At 37.0% G+C, this 13760-nt stretch overlaps 1 protein-coding gene across 4 annotated transcripts in view; it reads right to left on the reverse strand.

The window, feature by feature from the left end:
- Nucleotides 1-13729, reverse strand: part of TFB1M (transcription factor B1, mitochondrial) — a 27075-nt gene extending 13346 nt beyond the window's left edge. Inside the window, exons 1-6 of one of the 4 annotated variants that reach the window (XM_018077901.2) lie at nt 13642-13729; nt 12884-13041; nt 11204-11355; nt 7608-7716; nt 5716-5867; nt 304-423 (exon numbers count right to left, since the gene is read on the reverse strand). In XM_018077901.2, coding sequence (XP_017933390.1) covers nt 304-423; nt 5716-5867; nt 7608-7716; nt 11204-11355; nt 12884-13016 — 666 coding nt within the window. In that variant the 5' untranslated portion in view covers nt 13017-13041; nt 13642-13729. Of the gene's footprint in view, nt 1-303; nt 424-5715; nt 5868-7607; nt 7717-11203; nt 11356-12883; nt 13042-13328; nt 13393-13641 lie in introns of those variants that run through there. The other 3 variants (XM_018077902.2, XM_025895688.2, XM_018077903.2) reach the window with 3 other exon arrangements.
- Nucleotides 13730-13760: the final 31 nt, after the last annotated feature.

The raw sequence follows: 13760 nt of genomic DNA on the forward strand, positions 1-13760 counted from the left end.
AATGCTACAATAGTAGCAGACTATCCTGCCATTAAATCCTAATCTCCCTCTCCACAATCACCCAAAGAAATATGCTGATCTTGCAGACAGGTTTGAAGGTCAAAGACAAATTCTGAGGAACCAAAAAGAAAAGCAACTTCTTAAGAGTAAGCACACTTGGTTTACAGGAATTTCACATCACTCCACTTCATAGCGTGGACATGTTGAAATAGAGCAGCCAACTGTGTTCCTTACTCAAAATGAGATACGTTGCTTGACTGACAAATTAACAAAAAAACCCCATATAAATACAGCAAAACCTACCTCTGGCTTTGGAACAAAAGCTTCACCTGGAATTATGAAACAGTTTTCAACACTGCAGAGATGCTGAGCCATAATGGACAGTCTGCTACGTTGTTTACCTCCTGGATTAGCTGTAAGCCTCTACGGGAGAACCAAAACATGTACATCAGTGATACTGAATTGACCAAGGGATCAGTTACATTAAAGCTTGATTATCAGTATAATCAAATTAGAAAAGCCACCACTAGTTAATAGTTAAGAACTCACATCAAATTGTATGCCTGGTTGATCTAGAGTTTTTTTTCTCCAATATAGCAGCATTTCACTAGGATACCATGCTGATTCACAACATTAGTCCTGCAATCAAATGCACATGAAAAGGAGTTCCTTGAACTTCTGCAGAACTAAATGAACGCCAAAAGAATTTTGTATGGACACAGGAGAAAACTAAAACTATTCTGACTGCAGAATTCAGAACAAACATTACACCATCTGACAGTATTCTCACGTCCTTTCCTTCCATTGTTTCTGTATCAAATATTACTACCTTTTTTCTTCTTCAAGATGAAGCAAAGCTCCATAAACTCAAGATCAGCTAGAAACCAAAATTTCTTCATTATTAGCTGGTCTACATGTACAATACTTGCAAGGAAGCTGCATCTACTTTACATAAATTTAGAATGCCTAACGTGAGAGCATTTAATACATAAAACTCAATTTAGTAACTCTCTGATTTTCCCAAGAATTTTTTTACAAAGACTATTAAAATACTAGCCTGGTCAGAGGTTTTCTACACTTTTGTGACCAGGCAAGAAATACATTTTATGTGCTTTGCTAGCACAAACAAGATTTAAACACAAAAAACAAGTCTCAAATGATAAAATACATTACACTAACTCTGCAGAAAGAGAATTTTGAAGATTCCTGTTCTTCTTTACCACCACCTCATAAAAAATAAAAACTAAACCCCAATTTGCATATCCGGTAACATCTGTACATCATGTAGTTTCATATAAAAAGCCTACTCATGAAATGCTGCCATGCTTATAAAATATATCCCTGAAAAATAAAACTAAGCCTATTGCTGAAGATTCTCATTTTTTTAAACAACTCTTCTGAAAGGTAGTTCAGCACAAAGCAAATAAATACTTTTCAACGACTTTTTGGAAAGAAAGCTCAGTGATTCTTTTTGCATATGCCAGCATTTAAAACTAGCCTCATTGCTGTTTCAGAGGAAATGTAGTAAGAAAAAAAAAATAAAAACCTATTCACTATCATTAGCATTCTCTGAAAAAAACCCAGACTGCAAAGTCTAACAATGCAGTAAGATATGTGCTTCCTTATCCTCCACAGTGGAAATGAATCTGACCTAATGGCAACACTTGTAGTCCTTCCAATGCCAATTCAAACAAGCCAATCTTTACTTCCCTCAAAAAATCCACCTAGCAACAAGTGTTGCTCCTGCTTCTCAGCTACAGAAGGGGTAACTTAACATCATCAACCTCTGGGCAGTAACATCTTAAACCACTTCAACCATATCAGCAGGAACATACCTGTGCATGGCACATATACACAGGTCATCTAGTCATGGGCAGGGACATCATCAGCTAGATCCGGATGCTCCGAGCCTTGCCCTGACTGACCTGGAATGTTTCCAGGGATGCGGCATCCACCACCTCTCTCAACAGAAATACTGTTACAGTGTTTCACCACCCTCACTGTAAAAAACTTCTTCCTTATATTTAAATCTACCCTCTTTCAGTTTAAACCCATTACCCATTGTTCTATCACAACAGGCCTTGTTAAAAAGTTTGTTTCCATACTTCTGTAACTTGGCCTATATTTGTATGTTTTGAATCTCAGTTATCAAAATTTTCTTTGTCCCTACTTCTAAATATGGATAGCACCTGAAACTACTCTAAGTAAATCATGCCGAAACTCAGCTAACTAGGTAACATTTTTGCATCTACTATTAAAACTTTAGCAAGGCATGAAGCAAAAGAAAAGATTCATAAGCCTAACCTGGAATACAATCAAAGTGATACTTGACATCTCTTCTGATGCTGCTCACTGTCAACCACCCTGAAATGGCCTGAAGTTGTGTCAAGGGATGTTTAGGCTGGATATTAGAAAGAGGTTCTTCACCCAGAGGGTAGTTGGGCACTGGAACAGGCTCCCCAGAGAAGTGGTCACAGCACCAAGTCTGACAGAGTTCAAGAAGCGTTTGGATGATACTGTCAGGCACATGGTGTGAGTCTTGGGGATGGTCCGCTAAGGGTTGGACCTGATCTTTGTGGGTTCCATCCAATGTGGTATATTCTGTGATTTTGTGTTTTGGAACAGCTATTTCTTTTGTTCTCCAACAAAAGCTGTACAACGAAATTGTGCTTTAAATCAACACATATTAAAACCCCATTATAAACGAATCTGCAAAATCTGACACAGGAAGTAACCTACATGAAGAATTAGACTGGCAAAGTTGATCAAATAAAGGAGTATTTAACACAAGTACACAAGCCACTTTTTGCCAAACAAGGCAATTTTTTAGAACATAAGTATTTATATTTCACCTACATCAGTTATGAAAACAAAATAGCAATTTTTCTTATGTATGCCACTCAAAAAATTGGAATTATTTCCTATTTTATTATCATCTTTTGCCTGGTGTTATAGACAGCAATGTTAGATACAAAACAATTAAGTATTCAGCTCTTTTAACACACCTCTCTTCTAGTTATCAAACAGTTTAGCTCCTCACTTCCCAACTACCATCTGCCCAGTTCTACTCAAAGTTAGAGACTGACGAAGATCTCCTATTCAAACTGAAATAAGAGTCATTCTGAAGGAAGTGGGCTGGGAAGTTACCTGGCCTAGGTGGCAGATTTAAGATGAAGCATTGAGGAATTTGCGGTAAGGTAAAAATTTTTACCCACAAAGTAAATAATAATTTTACAGGTGTAAACTACAGAGAAACAAAATGATCTGCTTGAAACTCAAGAGTGCTATTTTACTGCTGTAGATGTTTGGCCTTATCCTCCTCAACAAGCCTCAGAATTTAGCACATAACATAACTGCTGGTTCTTATCAGCTTTAATTCATTTAATCAAATCATATCAGAACAGAGTGGGTTGCAGTAGTAGGTCTATACTGACATAACTCACACCAACACTGCTGTGCTACAAGGAAACAGAAAAGCAAGAAATACAACCAGCGAGAAAGGCAAAGGTTATTTTCTCCCTGCTATACTAGCAAAACAAAGTCTGACCATAAATAAAAAAGCCTCTTACTTTACTTTCCTACTGTTAATATCAAGTTATTCTAATTAATTACAAAGCATATCACTCTATTCCATGACAGCATCTTACCCTTTTGCTGAGCTTACGGCATATACATAGACTTTCTTTGATACTTAGGCTCTTAACTTAGAAACATCCAAGGAGGACCCCAAATTTTTGAGTATAAGACATTTCCCTTTCAAGAGTATAAATCCAGAGATACATAAAGTATCAGTACCAACTCATTATTATGTGCATTACACTGTTCTCTCCTTCCTGGTACTGTATATGCCAAATAACGATGGTTAACGTAAGCAACTCCAGAGGGTCTGGAGAAAAGGCATGGATCTTAATTATCATTCTTTCTCCTAATCATAAAATCAAGTAGTCTCTTTCAAACAATGTTCTTTCATGATATCAGATCAATAATGGAAATGTAAACCAAAAACTATGAATGATTTTGTCTTCAAAGGAAGGCCTCTGTTTCAACTGATGCTGAACGAGAATCAAGAGATCCCCGAATGTAAACTCAACAACAGTTAACATTCATTTCATTGCATGACCTTGAACAGCTGACTCAATTTCCTAGTGTTTCTAACTTCTCAGTGTTCTAAGTACAAGAACTTAAGCATGCATGGTATTTGGCATCTAATTGAGCCACGCTGGGTGCAGAAGCACTGTAGTCTGTGTGTCACCAATGATGTATGCAGATGGTTACTGCTATGTAAAGTACAGAGCGCTCTCATGCAGTGTTAGGCCAATTTTTTTACTGCGGTCACAAAACTATGCATCTTACCCATCATCACATTGCATTTTACATCACAGTCCATGAGCCATGTTTTGCAACAAGGTCTAATCCCATATGACATGAAGTCCTTCTGGAAAATAGATCTGGCTTTTTTAATGCCCGAAACATGAGCCCAGAACTGAATTAAGAAATCTGGTTTATTTCATACCAAATGTTTGTCCCTGGTGTCTTTAGAGCCACCTACTGGAAATACTTTACTACCTGTCTTGAATGTTGATGGCAAAGCTAGAGTAATGACAGAACAATATGATTTTCTTTGACCCCAAAAAACGACAGCAGACATGGCACTTTCATATATCATTATGACTAATTTACATGCTGGAAAAAAAGCAGAGCAAAATTTTCCTATTCAAATTTTTACTTTGAAAGATACAATTAAAACAACATACACATTTAGGCTGCACAGAGAAAACCCAGTATTTGCAAACAGTGAAGTAATTAGATGGAAATTCAGTTTTCAGATTAACGCGCAATTTCTTTTTACCTTTTTAAAAGCGAGATGCACGTGAGAAGCCAGACCACTTCCATACATACAAAGCAAAAAGCCTTCCAGTCTCTGTTATTACATGTTTCATACAATGACAATAGAAATAAACTGTTAAGTCTAAAAGCATTGTGGAATAAGTCAACCTAGTATCAACTGATCTAGCATTAATACTGCATCACAGATCAGTCTGGCCTTCTTTTAAGAAAATAACTATTAATACAAAGCAGAATCTCAATTTGCCCTAGGACTTGTGGTGACACAACTCAATTGGTGCCTTTTTACACCCATAAGAATGGCAGCAATACATTAATAATTCTAATAATAATTCTAATATCAAGTCTCTCACGTTTTAAGTGTTTAATCGCAAGTGGGAATAATGCTAACCTTCCATTTTTCCTTATCTCAAGAAGGTGTTTTTAAAAAAAATGTGTTTAATAAAGAGGACAAAGGAAATAAATGTAAGTGTATTTCTTGAGATGAAAGAAAGGTAAGAAAAAACTGACTGACGAAATGGCACATAAATGACTGTGAGAGAAGAAAGATATTTAAAATTAGAAGAGTGTTGTGCAATTCATTCATGCCAAAGAACTCAGACTTCAGAAAAGGATAGAGTACCTCAAGGAAATATATCCTTCCATAAGACATTAAAAAAAATAATTATGCACTTGTGAAAGGATCAAAGTAGATGATTAACTCAACATCAAAATCTGTGATTTACAGTCATATAAAATAAAAATTGAACCAACCCTTTCCTCTCTTTTTAAAGCCAACTCTGTTTGCAGTTTTAAACAAAAGGTTGCATGTAAACAAATTTTTGTTCAATTTAGCATCTGTACAACTTTGGGAAGATGCTAAAATCTTACCTCCCCAACTTCCTTCTGAAAAGTCAGTGTCATCTGTGTCCTGCCATAAGTAAAAGGTCCATCCTTTTTCGAAACATTCTCAAGCCATTTGATGATTAGAGGAGTAGAAACACTAAAGGGCAGATTCCCAATGATGTGTATATCTGGTGGCTCTGTTGACATTTGATGGAAGAAAAACAACTGTCAAAAAGTTTTGATAAGATTTTGCCAAGAAATAACACAAAAGTACGTGCCTATCAAACTAGACTTAAAATATGAAAACAATTTTTATCATGCCACGCTGAAATTATGCCTTTCCATTTATACTTATCTTACACTAACAAAACTGTGTTACTAATCTCAGTAATTACTTGGAAAAAAGTGGTTAGGTTTGGTTCTCATTTACATTTGAATAAGTCAGTAGCTTTCAGATGACTTTCAGCTGATCGGTAGATTTCAGCCGAGCTACTTTACAACAGCAAAGCTCCAACAGCATTTCTGTCATTTTAAACTATGATCATTAGGTACAGAGTAAATAGCCATACTCATATTTCTGTCTGACACATTCCTCCCAGGGGCATTTTACAAAGCCTTAATAACCCCCAAATCAACCACCTAACTCATACTGGGTAGAGCTCTCCTTCTGTATAGAGCCCTCTGAAACAAAAAGGTGTTAAAGTACAGGACTTGTCCATAAGAAGCAATACCTATTTTTCAATTATGGATCATATCAGTATACACATGTGTTGTATAACACAATGCAGGCATTTCATTTCAATGCAGGGATCCTTATGTGGAAACAGGAGTGCAGCAGAGGTGGACAAAAACCAAAAGCAAGTGTGCTGTTTCTTAGATACTACAATATTTAATAACATGAATAACAGATGATAGTATAAAATTCAAGTTGTTTTTCTGGCACACTTTACTTACTATGCACTTTTTAGGCTGCGATATTTCTAGCATATTTGTCATACTACACATATATCAGAGATGGTTAAGTACGTTTCTAAAACCCATCAACCTTTCAGATTTTCATATGGCAATAACAAAGATATACACCCTATCCCTAATCAATCAGATCCAAAACCAACGACTGTATGTTCAAGAAAGGTAAATTTTTACAAACTGCATTACACTCTCATACATGCATTTGATCATAGTTTTGTTCTGTGAAGCACTTACCTTTTGCAATGGGCAAATACAGCCTGGAATTTTTTGAGGTGAACATAACGTGCCATGGTCTTTCATGTCCTAAGTCAGAAAGCAGTTCACTGCTCTTCAGGCAGCGCAAAGAACAACTGTACCTTAAATTTAGAAATTTGGGAAAGGGGACTGGGAGGTCATCTCTGATTTATCTAATAATATTACATGTTTTAAAAGGTGGGTGAAACAATGTCCCATTGGAAAGTCAGATTTAAAAAAAACCAAACCCACATGAATCCAAATACTTTTGCCAAAGACATTCAGCTGGAACCAAAACGATGCAAAAACTAGGTTTTGAGGACAAATTTTCTAAAAATTTCAAAGCAAATGCAGAAATTTCTTCAGTGGAACAACAGCAGTGGTCATTTCTGGCTTCTTCAAAAAGAGGAAGATGCTAGGAAGTACACCATTTGATCAGCTTTTACACTTTCCATGAGTTGTTATTGTACAGTCAAGATGCTCTAAGATTAATAACTGCAAAGCTACACACTGTTGGCTAAGGTCAATGTCATACCAATTCCACTGTTTTGTCTTAGAATAGGAAGACAATTCTGTTTCCTTCTAGGGACAAAAAAAAAAGTTAGGTTGCCTTTTCTTATCTTCAAAATGTACCAGAAGAGAGTAACACTTGCACTGAGCGAAATTCAACTTTATCATCACACTAACTCAGAAGCCATAAAAAATGAAATAAACCAAATGCAAATACTAACCATCCTCCCAGTCCTTTTTTAAGTGCTTTGGAAAAGCCTTCTCCATCTTATAGGTCAGGATATCTCCATGAACGATGCGCACTTTTCCTGGAGCTGCTTCAGATAACATCTGTTTATAAACAAGCAAGCAGAATTCACAGCGAGTATTAACCAAACTGATTTCCAGTTTCAGCCACAACAGGAATGAAACCATTGCTGTATTTTTATCTTCAGTATGCAACAAAGCACAATAGGAGTTTAAACTGAGAACACCATCAGTTAGTATTTACTTTCAAAAAGTAAACACTAGAAAAATGTTTAATGTGCAATTGTGTAAACACTATTCACACCTGTAGAAATCTTTAAAGGGAATTCAAACTTGAAAAGACTGCCAAGAGTCTCTTCAACAACAACAATTAATAACAACAGGCCACTAGCAGGACCCCACCTGATTTAAGCAACAACGCAAGCAGCAGGTTTTGAAAAGTTTTTAGATTCATCACCTATGAAACAAGGCTCGTGTTGTTTATCCTGTCTCCCCCACAGCTTTAGGGCCTATCATCAACTTTTAGTCATATGTGATATAACACTACAAAAATATTCAGTCATTTTTCTTTTTACATGAAAAAGGTGAAAGAGATTCCCTGTAGTAGTCTATACTTGTAACATTAAAAACCAAGGAATTTCCCCAAAAGAGGGAATGAGTACCTAGCAGTAGAGAAAATCTCAAAAATTTCTGTCTTTCTAGACATTACAAAATCCACTGTTGTCAGCTTCTCCAGCCCACTTCTGCAGCTTATCTTAAGTCAGAACTAGTTGTGGTTTGACAACCAATTCTTTAATTTCGGATGTCAGTTCCCAAAATCAAAATTAGTTAATTTTTGTTTTAATGCTGTACTAATCTTTTCTCTATGAAACTACACACAAACAGCACAATTCAAAAGCAAAGACAACTTTTTCAAAGATGACATTTGTGGTTATTTATTGATCCTACATCAGAATAATGAGAAAAGGCTTACTGAACAAATTTGCTTTTGCACTTCCAAACCCATAAACAGTTAAGTGCCAGTGGCCTAACTGCTGAAATAAACTGCTCACCATTGTTAGTTCCATCTTCAGTCAGAATGATGCTTATATGCTCAGGGGCACAAACAGCTTTCATCGGTCTCTAAGCCAAAGGAAAGTGCTGCTTTCTCATACTGTTCACAAAATATCTGGGTGAAATTTTTTTGAGTAAAAGTTTGGGGGTTTTATTTATCAGAACAACGAAATTTTGCGTAGAGTGCTAAAATAAAAGGTTAACTAAAAACTAAGTGTTCCTACATGTTTTAAGTGCAATTACTTCCAAACAGAAAAACAAAGCTAACCTCAATTCCAAACCACTTAATGGATTTTTCAGCATTACACTAGCAATTATATGGCATACAAATTCCTATTTGTCAAATCTTTCTTTGACACTATTATAAATGCTACAGTAGGATGAAAGATAATGTAATATAAATAAAGTTAGAAAATAGTGTCATTTTTTAATAATGGTTTTCATATCAAAAAGAGTTTGGGGGTTGCTGAATACCACACGACATAAAAGAGAACTGCATTTAATTTGTAAACAGAAAATCATAGTCATATATTTCTAACTCAAAATACTTGGAAACCCATTGAAGTTTTTTCCATTTTAAGGGAAAATGTGTGCAGCTAGCACAGTTCCAGGAGCTGCTGTGCACCAAGGACACCAGCCAAGAGTGTTCCATCATACAGATCCTCTCATTCTTCACACACAACCAAAAGGGCACAAAGGAAACACAAGGGGCATAGTTTAAAAAATAAAATGGTGTTCCTGCAATCATTTCATATCTGATACACTCTCTTGGTCCCTTTCCCTCCTCATAAATCTTTCCAGCCTAAAAACTGCTAGGGCATGTGGCACAGGGCAGTTATGATTCTTTAAGAGGGAGACAGAACACTGGCAGACTCAGCTTGTGTAAACTTCAACTCTGGACACATGTTCTTCACTGTAATTCAGTTTTGCAGTAAAGAGAATCCGAACTTCAGTTTTGCAACAGAGACCACGGCTTGGAAAACAGAAAATGAAAAATGCTGTATGCTTTGCATCAGTGATTTTAAATGTATCTAAAGAGACATTTTTAAGTAATAGTCCTCAATTGTTATTTTAATTTCTGACATCTTGTCTTATTAAAATCTCAACCCTTTTATGAGCATCTGATTTTGGTAGTTTGCAATGAGAATCCAGAAAAAAATAGGTATTACAATCCACATTATCAGAACAGAAAGACTCAGTGTTATGTATCTTCTTACTTGTAGGGAAAAAAAGAATATCAAATTTAACAGAAATGAATGCAATGCATTTCTTGTTTATTCACATTCACCATTACCAAGTTATACCGTCTCTATGTTCAGTAATCTCAGAAATTCATTTCTACTGTGAGGAGATTGCTAATTAAAAATAACAACAAACATTACTTCATTTGAATAGTAAAGATAATTACATACCAAAAGCTCATTATAGACCCTGGAAAGTACAGTTTATTCAGAGAAAACTGTTGAATAAACAGTTGGATGCATTTTGGGAGATCAGAAAAAATGTCCAAGTTACTTAAAAAGTTCTGTTAACTAAAGCAAGTGTCTTTTCATTTCAAATCCTCTTCAGTCCCAAACCAGTTCTCAAAATCTAGAATTTGAAATCTAGAATAAAAATGCAGATTTGACCCCACTCAAGTGAAAACATGAAGGTTTCATACTTCATAAGGTAAAGATGGTATAGTGTGAGTTATCAATTGCTAACCTAAAAAGACATAGTTACATGCACATTCAGGTTCCAGGATTCATTCATACCTTACATTGTTTTTGTCATACAAAGAAATGGTAGCAGTCCTCAAGTGAACCACCTACTTATTCAAATGCCAATTTAGTGCAGAAGACACAGGGCAATATAAGGAAAGCCCTTTGAACTGCTCTAATCTGAGACTGTATAGGCATAAGAAAATAGTCAAATTTAAATATTTTGTACTCTGTTTTTCTTGCTAGATTTATACAGCCGATTTCCATAAACATGGAAACTTAATAACACAAGTAAATGGAATTTGAAAAATGTCACAATGACTTGTGAACTTATACCAATTTTAAAAGAAAGGAAGAAAGTTTGAGTGTTTTCTTGAAAATGTAAAATAAATGTTTGCTTTATTCTTATATCTCGAATGTATTAACTGAAGATATGCTTTCCCAATTCTATAAAACTTAATTATTAGCATTAAAATGAAAATTAAGACCAAAGGACATTAAGTTCAGCCTTTTGACTGCAATTTTACCTACATGGTGAAATGCACCCAAAATGTCTCAACCTCAAAAAAACTAACAGGCCTTGGCATTAATTCAGTTGCAGGATCAGGTCCTGAAGAGCTATGAGAAAGCAGGAGCAATTAATTGCTATACTGTGTATCTTCATATTCAAGCAAATTATAGCTCCGGTTTAAGCCACTGAACCAAAACTATTTTTAATGCTGAGATCTCAACGAGACACTTGGAACCTTTCTGTGTTCTTAAAATGTTCTTATTCAATGCTGTGGATACATTTTTAAAAATTATTCTCTTTTTAATACCTGCAATCCTGGAATAAATCGAGCATCTTTTTCAATTAAAAGGAGTTGTTCAACATCAGCACTGAGAATGGATCTGGTAATTCCTCCTGGCCCAGGGCCCACTTCGCAAACATGGGCATTTTTCAGCTCACCAGCCTGTTTCACTATCTTGTCTGCAAGACACAGAGAACATACTAAGCCTTTATTTTCCAGAAGATCCAACTCACTAAGATAAAGTAATTGTTTATTGTTAAAACACAGGCGTGCTTATCTCAGGACAGACACAAACAGTGACACATGGCAGTTAAATGATCGCACACCCGCTAGGCTGAACAGGATTTCAGATTTCTTTCATACTACGAGATACACTGAACTATTTAAAAAAGACTATTTTTAGTTTAATGTCTTTAGTATATATTGTGCTCATTACAGAATCAAATAAAAAGACACTATTACTCATCTGTAAGCTAGCAGTATTATTGTGCTGCAAACAAGCATTTGTGTTCAACATCTTAAAATATCACTCCTCGTCCTTATAAAATTACATTACTTATGGTATCTCTATTTCAAGGAAATTTAAGTAAGAAAACTAGAGTGAAGCTCTATCAAGATTGTAATATGTACAGAACAATTTTATGAGGGAGGAACTAGACTAAATTAAGAGTTGGAACACATGCAACTGGTAGTTATACAAAGTGTGACAGCTGAAAGGTGAGGAAAGAATACCTATACATAAGTGGAAGGATACAACACTGGAAGGTATGACAGCCAGGAAAGAAGACAGATTAAGGACTAAAACAAAGATTAAAAATATAGGCAATGAAACAAAGGGATCCTGAGTACGCAGGGAAGAGAAGATACTGACAGGAATTATGCTTCTCACTCCACAATTTATTATGTATGCAATAAAAATAAGAAATATCTGAAGACTTGTCTACTTGTAAGGCTTTACTAAAATGCATGCAGACATTTTTATTCTGGGGTAAGAGTTCAGTTTTTCAGGAAGTGGAACTGAGTTTCATGTTCTGAATTTTTATCAGCCTGAATCTTCAAATGTATTTAAATCATTAGCTACATGAAGCTGTACCGAATTTGTTACTGCAAAACCCAGCCACCACTAGGCCAGTAAAGACACCCACCACGGACTGAACAGTGCCAGCTTTGTCCACCACTGCTGACATGAAGCTGGAGAAAACCCAATTGTTCAGAACAATGTAACGGGTTCAAAAGCTACAACACTTCTGATAAACTGAAACAAATTACCTTCCTAAACACAGCATATAGCAAACTAAGCTGCACAGTGAGTTATAGTACTTTCCCTGACACACAATAATCTGAAAAAACACTAATTTTTAAATTAAATTTATAAACTATAATAGCACCCTAATGGTAAAAGGCTTGGATTTTTGCACTTCAGCCAATAACCCATATATTATATAGGAATGTAGTTTCACCTTAAAATTATAACTTATAAATAAACCTATTTTTGAGGCATTAACAAGTAAAAAGAATTTGTCTAAGCTAAAATTCAGCTAAATTTTTCTAAGCTAAACTTTAAAAGAAGTCTTTAAAGGCTTCCCATTGAGCAGCCATTAGTCTGACAGATGTTACTATGCAAATATCTCCTTAACCGTACTGTGGATTCTGAAGAAAACTGGGACATGTGTTATTAGCTAAAAATATTAGAAAAAAGTATTTAACCTGTCAATCGCAAATCCAGTAGAAAGTTCTGGGAAAGTTGTCTCTGTGCTTTAAGGCGATAGAGCTTAATAATCTCTCCAATAGTTGGCAGGGGAGGCAGACGGAAAGCTGCCACCCTTCCTGGGGCAGCCATAAGCCAAAACTCTGGTTTCTTTCTCCTAGAGAGACATTGCAAAAATGATTCTATTATATACAGTAAATTCTGATTAATACTAAAGACGCTAGTTTACAAACCAACACATGATTTACAAATCATGATAGGAGAGCTAAATTCCAAACATCAGTATTTTGACTACTGGATCCAGTGTTTATGCTCGGCATGACTCCGGGGGATTTGGGCAAGACCCGTTTTGCAGCTTTGCCAAAGCAGCAAGTAAAACAAAGCCCCCTCACAACTGCTCCATGTCAACCGTTCATTACTTGAGAAACGACTCGTTACGGATACCGAGTTCCCGGCGTCACACATACACAGGGGACACTCAACCGCCCTGCCCCTCAGCCTGACTCTAACGGGCTCCGTCCCCGCCCACGCGCACCCCGAACCGCACTGCGCGTGCTCCCGGCGGCGGCACCCGCCCGCCTGCGCATGCGCATAAGCCGCCGGCGTTGCTGGGGAAGGCCCAACGCAGCATCGGGGCGGAACGCGGGCCGGGAGCGCCTCGCGCCCGCACGCGCTTTCTCTCCCCCCCCAACCCGTCCCCGGCTCTGGCGGAAAGGGACACTTCGAGCAGCGCCCCAGAAACGCCGCGGCTCCTTACGGTACACGGCGGGCGCCGACCCGGAAGAGGAAGGACCTCTGCGCTGCGCACGCGGCTGCCCCGGCGCGTGACGGGACTCGGCGCGGCGAGGGCGGGGCCGCGCGCGCGTCTCCTGCGGC

This window comes from Manacus vitellinus, unplaced genomic scaffold, assembly GCF_001715985.3.
Source record: "Manacus vitellinus isolate BGI_N305 unplaced genomic scaffold, ASM171598v3 scaffold_4_pilon, whole genome shotgun sequence".
NCBI classification, from domain to species: Eukaryota; Metazoa; Chordata; class Aves; order Passeriformes; family Pipridae; genus Manacus; species Manacus vitellinus.